Raw genomic sequence first — 22483 nt, 5'->3', positions numbered from 1 at the left:
ACACGCCCAGTTGGACTTTAGCAAGCCTCATTTGCATAAATACAAAAATGGTCATAACTTGGCCAAAAATGCTCGTTTTTTTAAAAATAAAAACGTTACTCTTATCTACATTGCAGCGCCGATCTGCTGCAATAGCAGATAGGGGTTGCAAAATCTGGTGACAGAGCCTCTTTAAGGCAGGACATGCAAGTGACATATTCAGGTAAGGGTGTGTTCACATCAATGTTAGGTTCCGTTGATGAGTTCTGTCAGAACTTTCCCTCAGAGGAACCCATCAATGGAAAAGCAAACAGAAACCATAGCTTCCCGTTTGCATTGCCATCGATTTAAATGGTAATGCTTCCATTGCAAATGGTTTCCATTTGTCTCCGTTACGTAAGGTTTCCGTTACTTTGGCGGAATCAATAGAGCAGTCGACTCACCACAAAAGTACCTAAAAAACGCCACAAACCAAAATGCATTAGTGTGTAGTGCATTTTATATTTCACCATAGACTTTAATGTAACATCTGGTGGCACTTAAAACTGCATGCAAAAACGCCACGAAAAATGTGTGTGAAATCCCCTTAAGTCCACGTTCCCACGTAGGGTAAACGCTGCAGAAGTTCCGCAATGGAATTGTGTGCGGAAATGCCACAGCATTTACAGTAGCAGGAAAGTGGATGAGATTTAGAAATTTGGGATGCTGCGTTTTTGTTGATTTTCTGTTGTGGGTTTACCCCATTGAATTCAATGTTGATGCAAAACCCGCAACAGAAAACCAAGTGTTGCAACTTTTGCGGCGTAATCGCATTAATCGCATTATACCCAGAACATTCTCCTCCTTCCTGCAGTCCGGCCTCCTGGGATGACGTTTCATTCCATGTGACTGCTGCAGCCAATCACAGGCTGTCGCGTCACATTGCCTGCAACGTCATCTTAGAAAGCCAGACTATGCGCAGAGAAGAGGCAGGGGGTAAGTATCGTCAGGTTTTTTACATGCACAATGTGGTGCGATATTTCGGACGGATTGTACTGCGGGTTCCAGGTCGGACACGCTTCGTTATTTTTACACAGCATATTCGACCCGTGGGAACCCAGCCTGGTGTATTTACACGAGACTTTTTGGTCGCACCTTAAAAATCACATGGCAAAAATTGGGCATGGTTTTACTGTTAATTGCCATGGTTTTGCAATTTGGTTTTCGACCAATGCGTTTTTTACAGGTGAAACATATAAAAAAAAACATTTTGACCTGTAAATAACTGCATAGAAGAAAGCTGCATCGCAATATGCTGTAAAACAGCGTGCGGTTTTTGCAATGATTTTTAATTCTATTTTTACCGCTTGCCATCTAAATTCTCTCTTTGGCCGGGTTCCCACGTAGCGTAAACGCTGCGGAATTTCCACAACAGAATTCTGTGCTGAAATTCCGCAGCATTTACAGTTGCAGCAAAGTGGATGAGATTTAGAAAATCTCATGCCCATACTGTGGAAAAAAACTTTTTCGTAGCTTTTCTTTTGCGGGTTTTCTCCATTGAATTCAATGGGAGGCAAAACCTGAAACTAAAAGCCAGTGTTGCGACTTTTACGATTCCGCCGCAAAAAACGCAACTCAAGAACAAAAAAAAAAAAGAACATACTTACCCAGAACTCTCTCCTTCTTCCTGCAGGCCGGCCTCCTGGGATGACGTAGCATCCCATGTGACCGCTGCAGCCAATCATAGGCTGCAGCATCACATGACTTGCAATGTCATCTTAGGAGGCCGGACTACGCGCAGAGAAGAGGGAGGGGGTAAGCATGAACTTTTTTTTTTTTTTAAGAAAGGAGATGCATCAGTCTTTTCTTATATCTATGCTTCAATTTGGATCCTCTTCTGGCTTTGACTAAAAAAACTGAGCCAAAAAATGCATCAATACTGTGTGTATGATCCTGGCTTTACAATTTAACTTTTATCTGGAACCACTCCTGGCTTTAGCTAAAAAAACTGCCACAAAAAAAAATGCATGTGTGACTCCAGCCTTACATATAAGCTAATGTTATACAGCATAATATTTCCAGATGTATTTCGGAGTGTAAAACGCTTGTATTAGTAGTGTATGTTCACACGCTTAGCAAAAAAACGTCTGAAAATACGGAGCAGTTTTCGAGGGAAAACAGCTCCTGATTTTCAGCCGTTTTTTAGACAAACTAGCGTTTTTTGCGGCGTTTCTTTACGGCCGTTTTGGAGCTGTTTTTCTACACAGTCAATGAAAAACGGCTCCAAAAATGGCTCAAGGAGTGACATGGACTTTTTTTCCGCTGGTGTTTTTCTATGCTATGTGTTTTTCTGGCTGCAGCACTCACAAGGGATGCAATGACATCACAGGATGCCGGACTGGACGAAGAAACAATTGCGATTTTTGCTGCATAATCGCTGCCAATACGCCGCAAATGTCACAAAACGACTTTCTGTTGCGGGATTTGCATCTCCATTGAATTCAATGGGGAAAACCCGCTACGGAAAATCAACTAAAACGCAGCATAAATTGACATGCTGCGGATTTAAATTCAGCACCGCAGCTTAATTTATTAACCTTTAGGGTATGTTCACACGCACTAATTACGGACGTAATTCGGATGTTTTTGCCCCGAATTACGTCCGAAAAATGCGCCTCGATAGCGTTGACAAACATCTGCCCATTGAAAGCAATGGGCTGACGTTTGTCTGTTCACACGAGGCGTATATTTACGCGCCGCTGTCAAATGACGGCGCGTAAATATACGCCCGCGTCAAAGAAGTGACCTGTCACTTCTTGGGGCGTAATTGGAGCCGTTATTCATTGACTCCAATGAATAGCAGCACCAATTACGTCCGTAACTTACGCGGCGTTCAAGCGCCTGCACATGCCGTTACGGCTGAAATTACGGGGATGTTTCCTCCTGAAAACATCCCCGTAATTTCAGCCGTTACGGACGCTGTCGTGTGAACATACCCTTACGCTGCGTCTTTTATCTGCAGCGTGGGCATGACATTTTCTAAATCTCATCCACTGTGCTGCTACTGTTAATGCTGCGGGATTTCCGCACAGAATTCTGTTGCGGAAATTCTGCAGCGATTCTGCTACGTGGGAGCCCGGCCTAAAAACTGTATGTGATCCTGGCCTCAAAAATGCTTTGAAAAGCAGCTCCAAAAACGCCTGAATTTCAGAGGCTTTCTCTTGAAATCAGCCTCATATTTTTCAGCTTGAACATACACCGTGTTCTGCTCCAATGCCTTCTGAATCCATCATTCAAATGCATGTTACATCTCGTTCACATCTGCGTTGAAGGCACCGTTAGGGGCCGCCGTTGCAGATCCGTCTGAGATTACCGGAGACAATAGCGCAGGATGCTGTGCTATTGTCTCTGCTAAAATCACGGACATCCCGATGGAAAGCCAATGTAACTTATTAAAGTCAATGGATTCCATCAGGCGCTTCCGTTATTGGGTTCCATTGCTTACGTTATTCCCTTGTTCTGCTCCTCTGACGGGGCAGAACAACGGAACAGACCGACTCAGGTGTGAACATAGCCTTATTCTAAATATTGTAGGTAAAATGTATCATATTTAACATCTACTTGGAAGTAGCAATAAAACAAGACACTTTTGCAAAGTCTGTTGTAAAAATTAAGAGTTTATTTAGAGAAAACAGGTTCTATTATTATTGTAAGTAGTTACAGGTCAGTGCTGATTGTAGCAGCACTGCATGTAGACAGGCCTACAGCTGGTAACCCAGGGTAAGTTATGTTTGTCCAGCAGCTGTTGTGTAAGTGTGGAGGAGAGACAGAGATTAGTGAGGTTTCCATTCACAGACAGGAGAACCATGTCTAGGATATTAATCGTGGGTGCCGGCCTGACAGGAAGCCTGTGCGCTTACTTGCTGAGAAAGGAACTGGCCAACAAACTGCAGCTCGTCATATGGGACAAAGCCAGGGGTGCAGGTAACGATCACTTTTATAACAGGGGGGTTTGAAGGGCAGAAGTTCCTATAGTTCTATGTCCTTATATACAGGACATAGGGCAGAACATGTAGTGTCATCCGATCTCATGATATGCCGTAGAATGTGCTAAAATGTACTCCCTTCTCTGCGACTAGAGAATGCGGGGAGGTGTGTCCTACAAAAAACTATACTCCAGTCCCTGTTACACACATGGAAGCCTATGAAAAGACCATAGGTGCCCCACAAGTGTGCAACATTTAGTGCACCCCCCCTCCCGATGCCTCCTGTAGTGCCCCTTCCCGCAGGTGCTCCCCACTCCCTGTAGTGCCTCTGCCCCAGGTGCCTCCTGTAGTGCCCCTGCCCTCTTGTGCTCACTTCTCTCTGTTCCGCCCCTGTCCAGGTGCCTCCTGTACTGCCCCGGGTGCTGATTGCGCTCTGTAGTGAACCTGCCCCAGGTGCCCCCTTTAGTGACTCCTCCATTGGAACCCACCATAATAGATCCAGCTAAGCACCAGGACGTTCTAATGCAGAAAGCTCTCTGCTTCGAGTCTTTGAACTTGCAACATTCGTGTACGTTTACAGGACTCATTTTTGACCACTGCATCAAACAGATGAGCCACATGTTCTCAAGGTGCTTCACTTGTACGAGCTGCGTGTGCAAAAACCGCATCACAAAGCTGCGGCAATTTGCGTTAAACCTGTGTGCGATATATCCCTTCTTTCTTCTAATATTAATGTACTAGGGCATTGCTGATAAGGAATGTCTTTATTATAATTCTTTAATTATTGGGTGCTCAATGAGAGGGGCTCTATAAATACTGGTGCAAACCAAAAGTGGAGTAGCTGCCCATAGCAAACTATTATTTTAATATGATGTAATTTTCCAAAATGCTGCAGTGAAATTAGAGTAGTCTGGTTGCGATGTACAGCTGATACATTTTTCCTTTGCACTAGTTTTGATAAATCTCCCCCGTGTGTTTTATGATCTGAGATAAACAAATTCATAAATTGTTAATTATTATGCATTTCATCTTAAATATGCCAGCATCCAGAAATCCAAATATTGGCGTTAGGAAGAACAAGACTGGGCTGTCAATTTGTTTTATGTAAATAAGAAAATATAAATGTTTTATATATGCTTCTTAAAAGTAACAATTTTTTATTGCTTTTTCTAGGGGGACGCATGTCTACAAGTCGGTCTCCTTCAGACCCAAACTGTATTGTTGACTTGGGAGCCCAGTATATCACAGTCACCCCGGATTATGCCCAGAAGCACAAAACGTGGGGCACTTCATTGTTTTCCTTATTGATATTAAGTCTGTGTACATCATTATCAGCAAATATAACTTGCAAGCTTCTTTGACTCCTTTTAGCTATTCACATGACTTTATTGTGTGTGACGTTATCTGTGTTGTATATCATATGCAATATGGCACCCATAGCCTGCCATAGGCACATACTGTTCTTCCATGCGTCTCTGATGTTACAAGGCGTCACACAGAGGAAAAATAGATGCACAAGAAAAAAATTGTGACATGCTGTTCTATTTTCCCTTTTCCTGTTGATGAATTTGTATAGTAATAAATATTTGGTGATGATTTTAATAAAGGTGAAGGCCTCTTGCACACGACCGTAGAGGTGTGCACGGTCCGTGATTACATCATGGACGGGCCGCGGAGTCCGCAATCAAAGACCATGCACACAAAAGATGTGCATTGACTTTAATGAGCAGAGACCCTGGAGATCACAGTCGTGTGCATTGGCCATAAGATAGCATGCGTTCTATACTATTCGCAATTGCAGATAGTACAATCTGCGGCCGCAAATGCACGGCCGTGTGCATGAGGCCTAAAGTATACCTATACTTTCATAAAGCTTTTGACATGTCAGAAGTTTTAATTTGTGGATGTTCGAGCACCGAGACCCCCTCCGATTGCTAACACGAAGTGGCAGAAGCGCTCGGGTGCGTGCTGAGCTGCTTTATTTGTGAGCCTATCAGAAACAAAGCGGCTCAGTGCTCACCTGAGCGCTTCTGCTGCTCCGTTTTAGCGAACTGAGGGGGTCTCGGTGCTCTGACCCCCACCGATCAAAACTTCTGACATGTTAAAAGTTTTATGAAAGTATAGGTACACTCTGTTTTAGTTGTAGTCCATTCTGTGAATTGCTGTGCTTGTTTGACTCCTACTTCCTTTGATATATGCTTTTTGATAGCCCATTAGTCTGAACTGTAATTTTAACATCTCATTACACAGACTGCAAAATATTGTCTTTTGTGGCTAGTTCATCAAAATCGATTTTTCTCCCTCCCAGGTTTCATGATGAACTAGTGGCTAAAGGCATCTGTAAACCTCTAAGTGCCGCGGTAGAAGGAATGGTGATGAAAGAAGGATCTTACAATCTAGTCACCCCTCAGGGAGTCTCCTCCATTGTTAAGTACTACCTCAGTCAGTCAGGTACTATATATATAACTTATCTATATCACTACAGTAGTATTTTTTTATTTATCCAAAATAGGATTACTTTGTTTTTGTTTTTTGTGAAGATGAATAAAAGAGCAACTAATGTTAATGATCTAACATTTAGACAACGTAAACTTAGACAGTCAGAAGATGCACCAAATTGATCAAAATGCGGGTAAAACGGCCCTTTACCTGCAAAATTCAGCGGCCATAAAGGGTGCATTAATTAATGGCCGCATGTTTTACCTGCAATAAAGGGTGGCCATTACCAGGTTAATTTGATAGCTGCACCGAACATAGAGCCGGCACGGTTGTTGGCCGCATCTTGCCCGGGTCAGGGCCGCTCCGTGTGGCCTTACCCTGAGACTGTGTAGGGACACGCCTCTTTGACGAGGGGAATGGTAAAACCTAGTTGTCAATTTATTCATACATTTCTAGGAGGAATAACAGAGGGATGGCACAAAGCGGAGTTCTTAGAAAACGTGTTCCAGAATTGTGATTTCCTAAAACAGACATTGCAGGAGAGGTGACGGGTCCTCTTTAAGTAATCTATCTCCTGCTCTAAACAGGTGCTGATGTCTTTTATGAACGACATGTAACTCACATAAACCTTCGAGAGGGAAAATGGGAAGTTTGCAGAAAGTCTGGATCCTCTGAAAACTTTGATATTGTGGTTCTCACAATGCCAGTCCCACAAATTCTGCAGCTGCAAGGTGATATTTCAAAATGTAAGTTGCATTTTTTTTTTCTACATATTCGACTAATATATATTTCAGTAATATAATATTCTAGATCCTTTTATAGTAGGCACTGCAAGAAAAGTTAAAATAATAAATAAATACAGGTGTGGCTGCAGTATTACTACAGTAAGCTCAGATCTGCAGAGTTTGGCGTGGGCCTAACACTTCTGACATACTTTAACGGTCCCTTTGTCTGCTTGTAATAAGAAGGGAACGAGGTTGATAATGATTTTCTGTCCCTTTATATACTTTTATAACTTTCTATAAATTTAACTCCATTTTGGACCATAAATATACAGATGAGTTTTTTTGTTTTTTTTTCCCCCCTCTATTTCCTCCGCTAGGGGTGTTAGATCAGTATTCCTCATGTTTACTTCCTCTGGCAACTGCTGCCATAAGATTTAAGGAGAGCAGCAGTGGTAGTCAAAACCTGCCCCTTCCCCCTCAGTCTGTGACTTTTAGTATGTTTATTGGGTCAAATAAAAAAATGGGCAATGCTACCAGGTGTGTGTCTTGTGCAATGTATGCATGCCTTGAACAGCCGTTTGAGGGTGAATATTTCTGCACTAGATGCCAGCATGTTGTGTGCTGAAAGCCCAGGTTTTGGCTCTAAATATGCTGCTTGTAACTTTGAGGAGCATTGCAAACCTGGAGATTAGAACTCCCTGAGCAAGCACTGGCTGGGGCCAGCGAGATGGAGGTGGGCGAATGTGGGAAAACTCAGGACCCAGAGATCATTGGCTGGGTAATAATTAAAAGAAGAGGTAGGGGAAAGAGTGCAGAGGAGGCTAGTCCCGGCTTACAAAATTCTAGTAAATATGCCTATTTGGCTGATATTGGGGATGCTAGTCCAGGGCCAGCATCATTACAGCAGGGAGCTGCTCCTAACATCCAGGACAATGACTGCTGTCGAAGGATGGGATCAGGAGTGCAGCAAAGGTCAGACAGATGCTGGTGGTAGGGGTTTCTTTTATTAGGCGGATAGATTGGGTCATCTGTCGCCAAGACCATGAATTCTCCGAACGTTGTATATTGTCTGCCAGGTGCTCGGGTTCGGAATATTCCAGATTGGGTAGACAGATTGTTGGGTGGGGCTGGGGCAGACCCGGCAGTCTTGCTACACATCGTTATTAATGACAAAGACAGTGGAAGATGGAAGGTCCTTTAAAAACGATATTTATGTCACAAGCAGAGCAGCTCTAGTCCAGGACCTCTAATGTAGTCTTTTCAGAAATACTACCAGTGCCACGAGCGTCACTAAGACAACAGTAGAAATACTACCTGTTCCATGAGCGTCACTAGAAAGACAGCATTAGAAATACTACCTGTGCCACAAGTGTCATTAGAAAGATGGGATATTAGGGAATTAAATAAGCATCTTGGATATTGGTGCAGGAAGGAAGGGGTTGGGTTCCTGGAGAACTGGCCTGACTTGTCTGTTGGATACAGGCTCTATGGTAGGGACGGGCAGCGTCTAAATGGGAAGGGGCAACTGTGCTGGAAGAAACAATGGTTAGATGGCTGGAGGAGCTTTTAAACTAGGATCCTGGGGATACAAAAACATTGTTTGATAAAGTAGATAGGTAGTGGGATACAGCAGGGGTTAATGGGGATGAAGTGGGAGCTGGAGTTAGCAAACCAAATAGGGAGGTGACTAGAATACACTAAAATAAAGGTGTTCATAATATCGATTGTCTGCCGGTGAATGCAAGAAGTCTTGCAAGTAAAATGGACGAGTGGGAGATTCTAATGACTGATTATGATGTAGTTGGCATAACAGAAACTTGGCTGGATGAGAGCCATGACTTGGTAACTAATGTAGAGGGCTACACCAAATTTAAAAGGGATTGGAAATCTAAAAAAGGTGGAGGGGTTTGTCTGATGGTAAAATCCAGCCTAAGACCAGTGCTGAATGAAGACATTGGGGGAGGTGGTGACATTGTGGGTCATTATGGGTAAATATTCATGGAGTGGCCAATAAGGGTATGTTCACACGGCTTATTTTCTGCCATTTTTCGGTCCGTAAACAGCCGAAAAATCAGAGGCAGAATGCCTCCAAACATCTGCCCATTGATTTCAATGGGAAAAATGGCGTTCTGTTCCAACGGAGCGTTTTTTTTACGCGGCCGTTTTGAAAGACGGTCGCGTAAAGAAAAGCTCGCAAAAGTGAAGTACATGTCACTTCTTGAGCCGTTTTTGGAGCCACTTTTCATTGACTCTATAGCAAAATAGTTCCAAAAACAGGCGTTAAAAAAATGGCACGAAAAACGTGAGTGCCTAAAAAAACGGCTGAAAATCAGGAGCTGTTTTCCCTTGAAAACCGCTCCGTATTTTCAGAAGTTGTTTGCTAAGCGTGCGAACATACCCTAATGGTAAACGATTAATTGTAGTTTATCAGACACTGAACATAGCGAAACAGACTGAGGATGAAATGCTGCAACAAATAGAAAAGACATCGAAAAATAATGGGGTCCTCATTATGGGGATTTTAACTATCCTGACATTAACTGGGATATAGAGGCCGCTGGATGTGCTAAAAGCTGTAAGCTTTTATCCATCGTTCAAGACCATTATTTCGCTTGGTTGGTTGATAAATCAACCAGAGACGATAATGTGCTGGATCTCATCTTATCTAATAGACCAGATTCAATATCAGATATGGAGGTCCAGGAGCATTTGGGCAACAGTGTCCAAAAAATGGTACGTTTCAAAATAACATTCAATAAAACCGTACGAAGGAGTGCTACGAAAACCTAGAACTTTAGAAAAGCAAAATTCAATCGAAAAAAGGAAGCGCTTAGTCTAGTAGACTGGGATCATGTAATAGTCCGTAGGGATACTGAAGCTAAATGGGGAGTTTTTAAAGATATGGCTGAAGAGGAAATACTAAAAAGTACTGAAAAGCGCAGCAAGAAATTCACCATTTTCTACAGTCAAAAACGCAGGAAATGTTGCGTTTTTGCCGCAGCAGAAAGTCTGCTACTTTCAAGGGAATTGCTGCAGAAATGTTATGCAGCAATTCCGTTATGTGTGGACATGCCCTAAAAGTCGTCATGTTTTTATTTTTTCATCAATATTGCCATAAGCAATTGCTTATTTTTCCGTGGGACGAATTGTAGATATTCACGGCACCATTTATTTTACAATATAATGTAATGGGAAACTGGAAAACATTATTTGTGGGTGGAATAGGAAAAAAAAAAACTGCGATTCCTCCATTTTTTGGGGGGGTTTTCTTTTCATGGCATTCACCGTGCGGTAAAAACGGCATGTTAACTTTATTCTGTGGGTCGTTACGATTCTAGCGATACCAAATTTATATAGTTTTTTTTTTGTTTTGTTTTTTCTTATGTTTTACTACTTTTACAAGTAAAATTTGTGTTTTATAGCCATATTCTGGGAGCCATAACTTTTCATTTTATGTCGATTTAATGTTGTGAGGGCTTATTTTTTGCAGGGCGAGCTGTAGTTTTTATTAGTACCATTTTGGGGTACATGAGACTTTTAGATCACTTTTTATTAAAAATTTTTGTGGTTGATAAAGTGACCAAAAAAACAGCAATTCTGGCACTTAAATTATAATTTTTTTTACTGCAATGTCATATTGTAATAGTTCTGACTTTTACAGAGGCAATACCAGTTATGTTAATTATGGTTTTTTTTACATTGCACTTTGAGGGAAAATGGGGAAAAACCTTTTTTTTTTTTAGCTTCATTTTTTTATATATATTAAAAAAACTTTATTTAACTGTGTTTAACTTTTTTTTACTAGTCCCCCCTATGGCACTGAACCAGTGATACTGTCAGTGAATGACTGACAGATCTAATACATTGCACTACATAGGTAGTGCAATGTATTAGAAAAAAAATCTGACAGTTGGACCTTCAAGTCCCCTAGTGGGACTAAAGAAAAGTGTAAAAAAAAATTGTAAAAATATAATAAAAGTTTCAAGTAATAAAATAAAACACAATCGCCCTTTTTTCCTTATCAAGTCCTTTATTATTGAAAATAAATAAATAAACCATACATATTTGGTATCACCACGACCATACCAGCCTGAACTATAAAAATATTATGTTATTTATTCCACGCGGTGAACGGCGTAAAACAAAAAAAACCCCATTAAAAACAATGCCAGAATTTCTGTTTTTTGGTCACTTTGCATTACAAAAATTGAAATAAAAAGTGATCAAAAAGTCGCATGTATCCAAAAATGATACCTATAAAAACGATAGCTCGTCTCGCAAAACACAAGCCCTCATACAGCTCCGTAGACAAACATTTTTTAAAGCTATGGTTCTCACAACATGGCGACAGAAAATATACATTCTTTTTACAAAAATAATTTTATTGTGCAAAAAGTTGTAAAACATAAAAAAAGTTCTATAAATTAGGTATCGCCGGAATCTTATTGACCCGCAGAATAAAGTTAACATGTAATTTATAACGCATGGTGAACGCTGTATAAAAATAAATAAATAACTATACCAGAATTGCTGTTTTTTGGTCACCTTGCCTCTCAAAAAATAGGATAAAAAGTGATCAAAAAGTCACTTGTACCCCAAAATGGTACCAATAATAACTACAGCTCGTTCAGCAAGAAAACAGCTCTCATACCACTACGTCTATGAAAAATAAAATTAGTTAAAGCTCCAATAAGTCAGTAAATAAAAAAGATGCAGTTGTGCAGCCCGAGGGGAACATTTCTTCTGATTCAAGAGGCGATTTATCAAGGCCCTAAAATTAGGGAACCAGGAAGGGGAGGGCCCAAACATATCACTGGCATGTGCAGAAAGGATTGCTTCACAGCGTAACCCACATCTATGGATTGTTTAATCTTTTTTTTAACCCCATTATTATACCACCTGACTATGCCCCTGATGTACTCTGCCCAGCTCACATGTACCCCCCACATTATAAACTGAAATACCAGTAAAACTCCAAACAAATCTACTACCAAGCAAAATACACGCTCCAAAAGCCAAATGGCGCTCCCTCCCTTCTGAGCCCTACAGTGTGCTCTAATAGTGGTTTACTTCCGCATATATTGCATCGCCATACCCGGGAGAACCCTTGTAAACATTTTTGGGGTGTGTGTCTCCAGTGGCATAAGCTGGGCATGACATATTTGCCACTGAAATGGCATGTCTAGGGAAAAATTTTAATTTTTACTTTGAACCATCCGCAGCGCAATCATTTATGGAAAAGAGATGTGGGTGAAAATGCTCACTACACCCCTTAATAAATGCCTTGAGGGTGTAGTTTCCAAAATTGGGTAACTTCTCAGGGGTTTCTTTTATTATTTCACAACAGAGCCTCTGCAATTGTGAACTAATACTTTGTAAGTTGCCAAATTAGGCCTCAACTTTGCATGGTACTATTTCATTCCTGAGCCTGGTTGAATGTTTAGGCAAAGTATTAGGGCCACACGTAGGGTGTTTCTAAAACCAGGAAACACAGCATGATAATTAGAGCTGTCTTGTTATGCTGGCACAAGCTGGGAACCACATATTGGCATATCTATGGAGAAAAATCCAATTTTCACTATGCAACATCGAGTGCACACTAATTTCAGCAAAACACCTGCGGGGTTAACATGCTCACTACACCCCTAGGTGAATACCTTGAGGGGTGTATTTTCCAAAATGGGGTCACTTCTATTTTGGTCCCAGAGGGGCTTTGCAAATGCGACATAGCGCCCAGAATCCAATCCAGCAAAATCTGTACTCAAAAAACCAAATGGTGCTCCTTCACTTCTGAGCCCTACTTTGTGCCCAAACAGCAGTTTATGACCACATATTGGGTATTGCCGTACTCGGCAGAAATTGCTTTACAAATGTTGTGGATCTTTTTTTCCTTTATTTGTTGAGAAAATGAAAAATTGAGCTAAATCTACTTCTTATTGAAGAAAAATGATTTTTCTTATTTCCACTGCCCAATACTAATAAAATCTATGAAATACCTGTAGGGTCAAAATGCTCACTACACCCCCAGATGAATTCTTGACGTGGTGTAGTTTCGTGAATGGAGTGACTTTTGGGTAGTTTCCACTGTACTGGTACCTTAGGGGCTTTGCAAAAGCGACATGCTGCCAAGAAATCAATCTAGCAATATCTGTACTCCAAAATGCCAAATGGCGCTCCTTCTCTTCTCTTCTGATCCTTGCCGTGTGCCCAAACAGTAGTTTATGACCACATGTGGGGTATTTCCGTACTCCAGAGAAATTGCTTTACAAATGTTGTGGTTCTTTTTTTCCTTTATTTGTTGAGAAAATGAAAAATTTTGAGCTAAAGCTACTTCTTATTGAAGAAAAAATGGATTTTTTTATTTTTATTTTCACTGCCCAATTCTAATAAAATCTATGAAACCTGTGGGGCTCAAAATGCTCACTAGACCCCTATATGAATTTCTTAAGGGGTAAAGTTTCCTAAATTTAGTCACTTTTTGGGCGTTTTCTCTGTTTTGTTCCCTCAGAGGCTTTGCAAATGCGACATGGCCTCTGCAAACCATTCCTGCTAAATATGAGCTCCAAAAGCCAAATGGCTCTCTTTCCTTTCTAAGCCCTGCTGTGTGTCCAAACAGCCGTTTATGACCACATGTGGGGTATTGCTTTACTCGGGAGAAATTGCTTTACAAATGTTGAGGTGCTTTTTCTCCTTTAGTCCTTGTGGAAATGAGAAAAAATTAGCTAAACCTACATTTTCTTTGAAAGAATGTAGATTTTCATTTTCACCGTCTACTTCCAATAATTTCTACAAAAAACCTGTGTGGTCAAAATGCTCACTATACCCCTAGATCATTTCCTTAAGGTCTGTCGTTTCCCAAATGGGGTCACTTTTGGGGGATTACCACCGTTTTGGCACCGCAAAAGCCCTTCAAACCTGACATGGTGCCTAAAATATATTCTAATAAAAACTAGGCCCAAAATCCACTAGGTGCTCCTTTGATTCTGTGTTACAAAAAAAATTGATTCACCTCTACTTTGCTTTAATTCCTGTGAAACGTCTAAAGGGTTAAGAAACTTTCTAAATGCTGTTTTGAATACTTTGAGAGGTGACGTTTTTAAAATGGGGTGACTTTATGGGGGTTTCTAATATATAAGGCCCACAAAGCCACTTCACAACTGAACTGGACCCTGAAGAAACAGCCTTTTGAAATTTTCTTGAAAATGTGAGAAATTGCTTCTAAAGTTCTAAGCCTTGTAACGTCCTAGAAAAAGAAAAGTATGTTCAAAAAACGATGCCAACATAAAGTAGACATATGGGGGATGTTAATTAGCAACAATTTTGTCTGGTATAACTGCCTGTCTTACAAGCAGATACATATAAAAAAAAAAAATTTTACGCTAAATTTTGGTGTTTTCACAATTAAATACTGAATGTATCGAGCAAATTTTGCCAGTAGCATAAAGTCCAATGTGTCACGAGAAAACTATCTCAGAATCGCTTGGATAGGTAAGAGCATTCCGATGTTATTACCACATAAAGTGAAATATGTCAGATTTGAAAAATGAGACAGTCAGGAAGGTAAAAAGTGGCCAAAGCGGACAGAAAGGGGTTAAAGTCCAAAAATTAACCTTTACCGTTTTTCCTCTAAAGTAATGCAAAAAATAAACAAAATTTGTATCGCTGCATTCGTAAAAGTCCAAACTATTACAATATACCATTCTTTAAGTTGCACGGTGAATGCCGTAAAAAAAAAAAAAAAGGATTTAAAATTCCAAAATCGCTGTTTTTTGGTCAAGTTGGGTTTTAAAAAAAATGTAATAAAAAGTGATCAAAAAGTTGTATGTACAAAAAAATGGTACCACTAAAAACTACAGCTCGTCACGCAAAAAATAAGCCCTCAGAAATCGACCAGAAAATAAAAAAAAAGTTATGGCTCTCGGAATGCCGTGAAACAAAACGTTGTTTTTCTTTAACAAACAGTTTTTACTTTGTAAAAGTAGTAAAATATAGAAAAACTGTATAAATTTGGTATCCCCTTAATCGTATTAAGTCAGAAAAATTTAAGTTGTCGTTTTTACCGCACAATGAAAGGCGTAAAAACTAAACCCGAAAAACAATGGAGGAATCGCAGCTTTTTCCAATTTCAGCCTGCAAAGAATTTTATTTTCAGTTTCCCAGTACATTAAATAGTGTCACTAGAAAATACAATTCCTCCTGCAAAAAATAAGCCCTCACACCACCCTATTGACAGAAAAAGAAAAAACTTTATGGCTCTTGGAATATGGGGAGGGAAAAACGAACATGAAAAAGCAAAACATGGATCAGTCCTGAAAGGGTTAATTCATTTCTAATGAAAAAAAACTTTATGACCACATGGGGTATTGCCGTACTTGGGAAAAATTGCATTACACACGTTGCGGTGCTCTCTCATTTTATCCCTTGTGAAAATGAGAATTCAACATTTTAGTGGAAATAATGTTGATATTTATTTTCACCGCCTAATTCTAATAAATTCTGCAAAAGACCTGTGGGGTCTAAATGTTCACTATACCCCTAGAAAGATTCCTTAAGGGGTGAAATTTCCCAAATAGGGTCAGTTTTGGGGTGTTTTCACTGTTTTGGTACCTCAGGGGCTTTGAAAATGTGACATGGCACCCGAAAACTATTCCAGCTAAATTTGAGCTCCAAAAGCCAAATAGCGCTCCTACCCTTCTGAGCTTTGCCGTGGGTCCAAACAGCAGTTTGTTACCACATATGACGTATTGCTGTAATCAGGAGAAATTGCTTTACAAATTTAGGGGTTCTTTTTCTCCTTTATTTATTGTAAAAATTAAACATTTCTATGTTTTTTCAGAAAAAAATTAGATTTTCATTTTCACTGTCTAATTCCACTAAATTCAGAAAAAAACTGTGGGGTCAAAATACTAACTATACCCCTAGAAAAATTTCCTTGAGATGTGTAGTTTCCAAAATGGGTCCCTTTTGGGTTTTTCCACTGTTTTGGTCCCTCCAGATAGTTGCAAACGCGACATGGCACTAAAAACCAATCCAGCAAAATCTGCTCTCCAAAATCCAAATGGCGCTCCTTCCCTTCTGATCCCTGCCGTGGGTCCAAACAGCAGTTTATTACCACGTATGGGGTATTGCTGTAATTGCGAGAAATAGCATTACAAGTTGTGGGGTGCTTTTTATTCCTTATTCCTTGTAAAAATTTAAAATTTCTATGTTTTTTCAGAAAAAAAGTAGAGTTTCATTTTCACAGACTAACTCCAATAAATATAGCAAAAGACCTGTGGGGTCAAGATGCTAGGTGCTTCTGAGGCCGGTGTTTCAGTCCATTAGCACACTAGGGCCACATGTCGGATATTTGTAAAAACAGTAGAATCTGGGCAATAAATATTGAGTTGCGTTTCTCTGGTAAAATTTTCTGTGTTACAGAAAAAAATGTATTACAAATTAATTTGGGCAAAAAAATACAATTTGTAAATTTCCCCTCTACTTTGCTTTAATTCCTGTGAAACGCCTAAAGGGTTAAGAAACTTTCTGAATGATGTATTGAATACTTTGAGGGTGCAGTTTTTAAAATGGGGTGTTTTATGGGGTCTATATAGTATATAAGGCCCTTAAAGCCACTTCAGAACTGAACTGGTCCTTGAAAAATAGCCTTTTGACATTTTCTTGAAAATGTGAGAAATTGTTACTAAAGTTCTAAGTCTTGTAACGTCCAAGAAAAATAGAATGTTCAAAAAAAGATGCAAACATAAAGTAGACATGGAATATGTGAAATAGTAACGATTTTGTGTGGTATTACTATCTGTTTTACAAGCAAATACATTTAATATTAGAAAAATCATAATTCTTGCAATTTTTTGCACATTTTGGGGTTTTTCACAAATAAGCAATGAATTTATTGACCAAATTTTTCCGCTAACGTAAAGTACAATATGTCACGAGAAAACAATCTTAGAATCGCTTGGATAGGTAAAAGCATTCCAGAGTTATTATCATCACATAAAATGACACATGTCAGATTTGAATAAAATGAGGCTGGTCCTGAAGGCCAAAATGAGCTTGGTCCTGAAAGGGTTAAAGGACAGCCATTCCTCTGAATGGCTGCATTCACCGTTCTGCAGGCTTCAGAGCTGAAATCTCATACAATATCCTTCTGACTCAATGTATGCACAGAGCTTGATCTAGTGATTTGTTTTCTGGGAAATGTGATAGTTACACCAGGAACTGTGTTTTCTGATATATGAAAAAAAATCACCTATCCCAGTAGGTGCTCAGTTAAGCTGTCATCAATGTGGATGTCGACAAGCTAATTGACTGTTTCCAATTAGAGCATTTTAAAACTGTGAATGCAGGTCTGGACAGAACGGACAGGGCTGTAAGTCAAGATCTGTGTAAAAGAAGTTAAGCAACGTATTTACAGAATGACATACCTATATATATATACCTATATATACCTATATATACCTATATATATACCTATATACCAGAATGACATACCTATATATATATACCTATATATATACCTATATATATATATATACTGCAAAATGGTTATAATTATTTCTTATTTCAAGGATGTTTTTGTTTAAAAAATGTAAGCATATCTAAAAAGGGATTTTTATGTCCCTGTTGAAGGGGGTCATAAAACCAAAAAAATGTCCACTTGGTGGCAGTGATGGTGCATTTCTCTGCATAGAGTTTGTAATAGTATAGAATGTCTAAGTATACTTAGTTTTAGGACTTTTCTAGAAAATTAAATCTTTGTGACATGTTTTGTTCTGTACTGACGGTTCTACTATGACTGGCATAAATATAGCAAATTATTACTTGCACTACAATCTGTGTTAAAAATTGTCACCTTTTTGAAGCTACGTATGTAATAGGGATAGCTCTAATGTGAACATCTATGTGGATCAATGGAACAGATTTATGAGGTATGGCACTTTTAGAGTAGAAATCATTATATCTCGTAATGGTTGCACACTTGTTGGGGAGTATGCACCAATCAGCCATAACATTAAAACCACTGACAGGTGCAGTGAATAACATTGATTATATTGTTACAATACCACCTGTCAAGTGGTGGGATATATAAGGCAGCAAGTGAATAGTTAATTCTTGAATTTGATGTGTTGGAAAAATAATAAATGGACATGCGTAAGAATTTAAACTCATTTGACAAGGGACAAATTGTGATGATTAAATGACCAGGTCAGAGCATCTCCAAAACGGCTTGTGGGTTGTTTTCTGGGATGCAGTGGTTATTACCTACCAAATGTGGTACAGGGAAGGACAGCTGGTCGACAGGTGACCATGTCATGGGTGCCCAAGGATCATTGTTGAGTGTGGGGAGTCAAGGCCAGCCCGTCTGGTCTCATCCCAAAAAAAGAGCTGCTGTAGCGCAAATTACTGAAAAAGTTACTGCTGACTATAATAGAAAAGTGTCAGAACACACAGTTTGCTGCGTTTGCGGCAGAGTAGTCAGACTCGTCCGAGCGCCTATGCTGACCCCTCGCTGACCCCTCCCCTGGTTACCGTAGAAAGCAACGACAATGGGCATGTGAGCGTCTGAACTGGACCATGGAGCAAAGTAAGAAGATGGCCTGGTCCGATGAAGCACATTTTCTTTTACATCATGTGGACGCGTGCGTGTTCGTCGCTTACCTGGGAAAGAGATGGCACCAGGATGCACTATGAGAAGAAGGCAAGCCGGTGTAGGTAATGTAATGCTTTTGGAATCATTGGGTGTAGGCATTTATGTTGATGTTACTTTCACACCTACAGTACCACCTATCTAGGAGCAGTTTGAGGAACATGACAAAGAGATCAATGTGTTGACTTGGCCTCCAAATTCCCCAGTTCTTAATCCGATGGAGTATCTGTGGGATGTGCTGGAAAAACAATTCATAGCCATAGAGGCACCACCTCACAATTTACAAGACCTAAAGAATCTGCTACTAACATCTTGGTACAAGATACCAGAGGACTCCTTCAGAGGTCTTGTGGAGTCCATGCCTGGATAGGTCAGAGTTGTTTTGGTTGCACGAGGAGGACCTACACAATATAGGCAGGTGGTTTCAATGTTATGGCTGATCGTTATCGTGCACACTAGTGAACAAGGAAAGTTGACATTGTCAAACACCAGTTTTCGGAATAGAAAAGTGTTGTAATTTTCCAGGGAAATTAGTTGTTGACCTATACCAAGCTTAGAGCACATTAAACCCTACCGTTAACACCTTCATCACCCTAGACTACCAGTAAATGTTGTAGTAAATACTCCTATTACTCATGTAATAACAGTTCTGGAGCTTCTTTTCTCAGATCCCTGCATTTTGTCAGTCCTCTGTTATTATTCCTGAAAACGTATGAATAAATTGACAATTGGGTGTTACCAGTCCCCTTGTAAATGAGTCGTGTCCATACACCGTTTGAGATTCTCCAATCATTGCTGACTGTCTCAGACTGTGTAAGAACGCACCCTATTGACATGGGGAATAGTCAGTTAGACCACTGTTTAAAGTTAAAGAGGTCTTCCCACAATAAGCATTTACAGAATTAGTGGGGACAATTACGAAAGATCAGGGTCTGCAAAAATTTCAATTATTAACTCAAACCAAGGGTAGCATGGCGTTAGTGATTGTTGAGGGGGTCTATGACCTTTAATGCTTGGTCCAGATCACATTTGGTCCACTCCTTTCAAGACATTATTTTGTAGCATTAGGGCTCATTCACATGAGCGTGATTCTCGTCCGTGAGCTGTGTGTTGAAGCAACACACGGACCCATTGATTTCAATGGGGCTATTCACACTTGCGTGATAAAACTCACTGCGAGTGTCCATTGCGAGTGTCCGATATTTTTGCGTTTTCACGCACCTAGCCGCCCATTGAAGTCTATGGGTGTGTAAAAACCATGGACAGCACATGTCCGTGTTTTACACATCAATTCCATTGAAAAAAAAAAAGTAGTGTTTGCGAGTGTGTGAAAAATACATGCCACTCGCACAATACACTGATGCAAAACGGAACGCACACGGACAGATTTATGCGATTAAATCTGTCACACTCGTGTGAATGTAGCCTTAGAGACATGTTAAAGTATTCCTAGGGATGTCTGATTGGAGGTCCTGACATTTATGGTCTTTCTTGGCATTGTTAAAAGATAATTATGTGTGTCCATATATGCCATGTATATTTTTTAACAGATTAGCAAATATGTAATGTTCCCTTTAAAACCGTTGCATAAAATCCCTTCATATTAATAATGCAGATTTTAAGAGAAGACCTTGGCTGAATTCATGACATTTCCCATGTTGCAGCCTGCCAAAAAAGCACAGCATCATAGCGAAATCCTGCCTATAAATGTGTAATTCTCCATTTCCTGCTAGGATATTATCCTGCAACTCGCACGTAATCCATAAGGCCCTAATAACTTCCTTCATCCTTTAACACAAAAGTTTTAACTTAAAGCGCAAACCCACCAAAATACAAAATTCATACTGCACAAGATGGTTTTGATTGTGTAGTAAAAATGACACTCCAGGGCAATGGCCGGGGGAAGGGTGCTATAAAGTTTCAGCGGTTCAGCTAAGCAAAAAACGTACTCAGAGATGTTGTCACTGGACACTCTCACACAATAGGTGTATGAAGTTGGCTCTACATTTTAAAGTGACGCTCCACCTTTTGTTTCCTCAATGGCTTTATCAGTATGCTAGATGAAATATCTTGCATATAATTGCAAAAAAAGTAAGTGAACCCTTTGGAATTACCTGGAATTCTGCATTGAGTTAGCATCAACAGTACAAGGAGAAAAAGTAAATGTAAGGCTTTGTTCACATCTGCATCAGGCCGCCGTTCTGTCTGAGCTTTTCGTTGGAACGGAGCCCTGGCTGACACAAACTGAAACCAAAGGTTTCCGTTTCCATCACCATTGATTTCAATGGTGACGAATCCGGTGTCAATGGTTTCAGTTTGTCTCCGTTGTGCAAGGGCTCCATCGTTTTGACGGGATGAATACCGCTACGGTATTCATCCCGTCAAAACTACGAAACCCTTGCACAACAGAGACAAACTAAAACCATGAAAAAACACGCAGAAAAGGCCATACTTGCATAATGGGCAGGTAAAAACCCGTTCCCAACAGGACATGGACAGGTCAGAAATGCTGCTGAAGCCATTGGCACCGGATTCCGTCACCATTGAAAATTATTTTGACCACTTAATTATTTTAACTTAAAGCTCCAGAGTAGCGGCTGGATGGAGACAAGGAGAGAAGATGAAGTTTATTTCTGTTTGTACCTTTTTTGAATTGCTATATACACTGCATATAGAGCAGAGGAATTGACCGTGTCACTTCCTCTATTTGTCCTGATGATCAAGGGATTGTCTGGATTGTTGTAAAGTGACAGGTGCTGCTGGGTCTAACTAGACCCACAATTGTAAATGATCGGGGCTGCTTTCCATGTAAGGGTATGTTCACACTATGGTCATTACGTCCGTAATTGACGGACGTATTTCGGCCGCAAGTACCAGACCGCACACACTGCAGGGAGCCGGGCTCCTAGCATCATAGTTATGTACGACGCTAGGAGTCCCTGCCTCGCTGCCGGACAACTGTCTCGTACTGAAACATGTTTACAGTACGGGACAGTTGTCCGGCAGCGAGGCAGGGACTTCTAGCGTCGTACATAACTATGATGCTAGGAGCCCGGCTCCCTGCACTGTGTTCGGTCCGGTACTTGCGGCCGAAATACGTCCATCAATTACGGACGTAATGACCTCGTGTGAACATACCCTCACAGTGGCTACTATGGGAGCTTCAATTTGAAATAGGAAAATATGTAGTGTGAAAAAATTATAATAATGTCCCCAAAAACAATTTTTTTTTATCTTGTGGAGGGCAATTTGTAAGTTGTAATATAGAAAAGGTTTAAAAGGGTAAAAAAAAATATAAAAAATCTAGCAACATCGCAAATTTGGTCTAGTAAATAGTGTCTAATTATTAAATCCCAAAATACATTTAAGGGGTTAAAGCCCCTGCAAGTCCAGTGCTACTTGATGACTTTTGTATAATGTCTTGCGACTCCACAGTCGTTATCAGTACTTAGGACTTAGGTTGGTTAAAAGGAAACTTACCTTGCATTAAATAATCCTAAAATTATTTACACATGTGCTGGCAGACACAAATCAGTAAGCCGAGAGCTTGTGTGTCATATTTTTTTTTGAATATTCTTTTTGCATGATCCCTGATTAAAAGAAAGTTGTTCGCGAATGTGTCAGGATGTTTGCCATCATGCTCAAATTTTTAATGCAACTCACAAAGCCAAGTTTCTGTTCTCTTTGAAAAAGTCCAGAAACCGCCAAAGACAACAGAAAGCAAAGGA

General features: G+C 40.1%; 1 protein-coding gene across 1 annotated transcript in view; it reads left to right on the top strand.

Moving 5' to 3' along the window:
- The first annotated feature begins 3801 nt into the window (after window positions 1–3801).
- Window positions 3802–22483, top strand: part of RNLS (renalase, FAD dependent amine oxidase) — an 87287-nt gene continuing 68605 nt past the window's right edge. The window contains exons 1-4 of the mRNA XM_075841202.1: window positions 3802–3942; window positions 5118–5223; window positions 6253–6395; window positions 6971–7129. Coding sequence (XP_075697317.1) covers window positions 3825–3942; window positions 5118–5223; window positions 6253–6395; window positions 6971–7129 — 526 coding nt within the window. The 5' untranslated portion in view covers window positions 3802–3824. The remainder of the gene's footprint in view (window positions 3943–5117; window positions 5224–6252; window positions 6396–6970; window positions 7130–22483) is intronic.

Source organism: Rhinoderma darwinii, chromosome 11 (assembly GCF_050947455.1).
Source record: "Rhinoderma darwinii isolate aRhiDar2 chromosome 11, aRhiDar2.hap1, whole genome shotgun sequence".
Classification (NCBI taxonomy): Eukaryota; Metazoa; Chordata; class Amphibia; order Anura; family Rhinodermatidae; genus Rhinoderma; species Rhinoderma darwinii.
The sequence above is the reverse complement of the archived record's forward strand: the minus strand, read 5'-3'. Positions and strand labels throughout refer to the sequence as shown.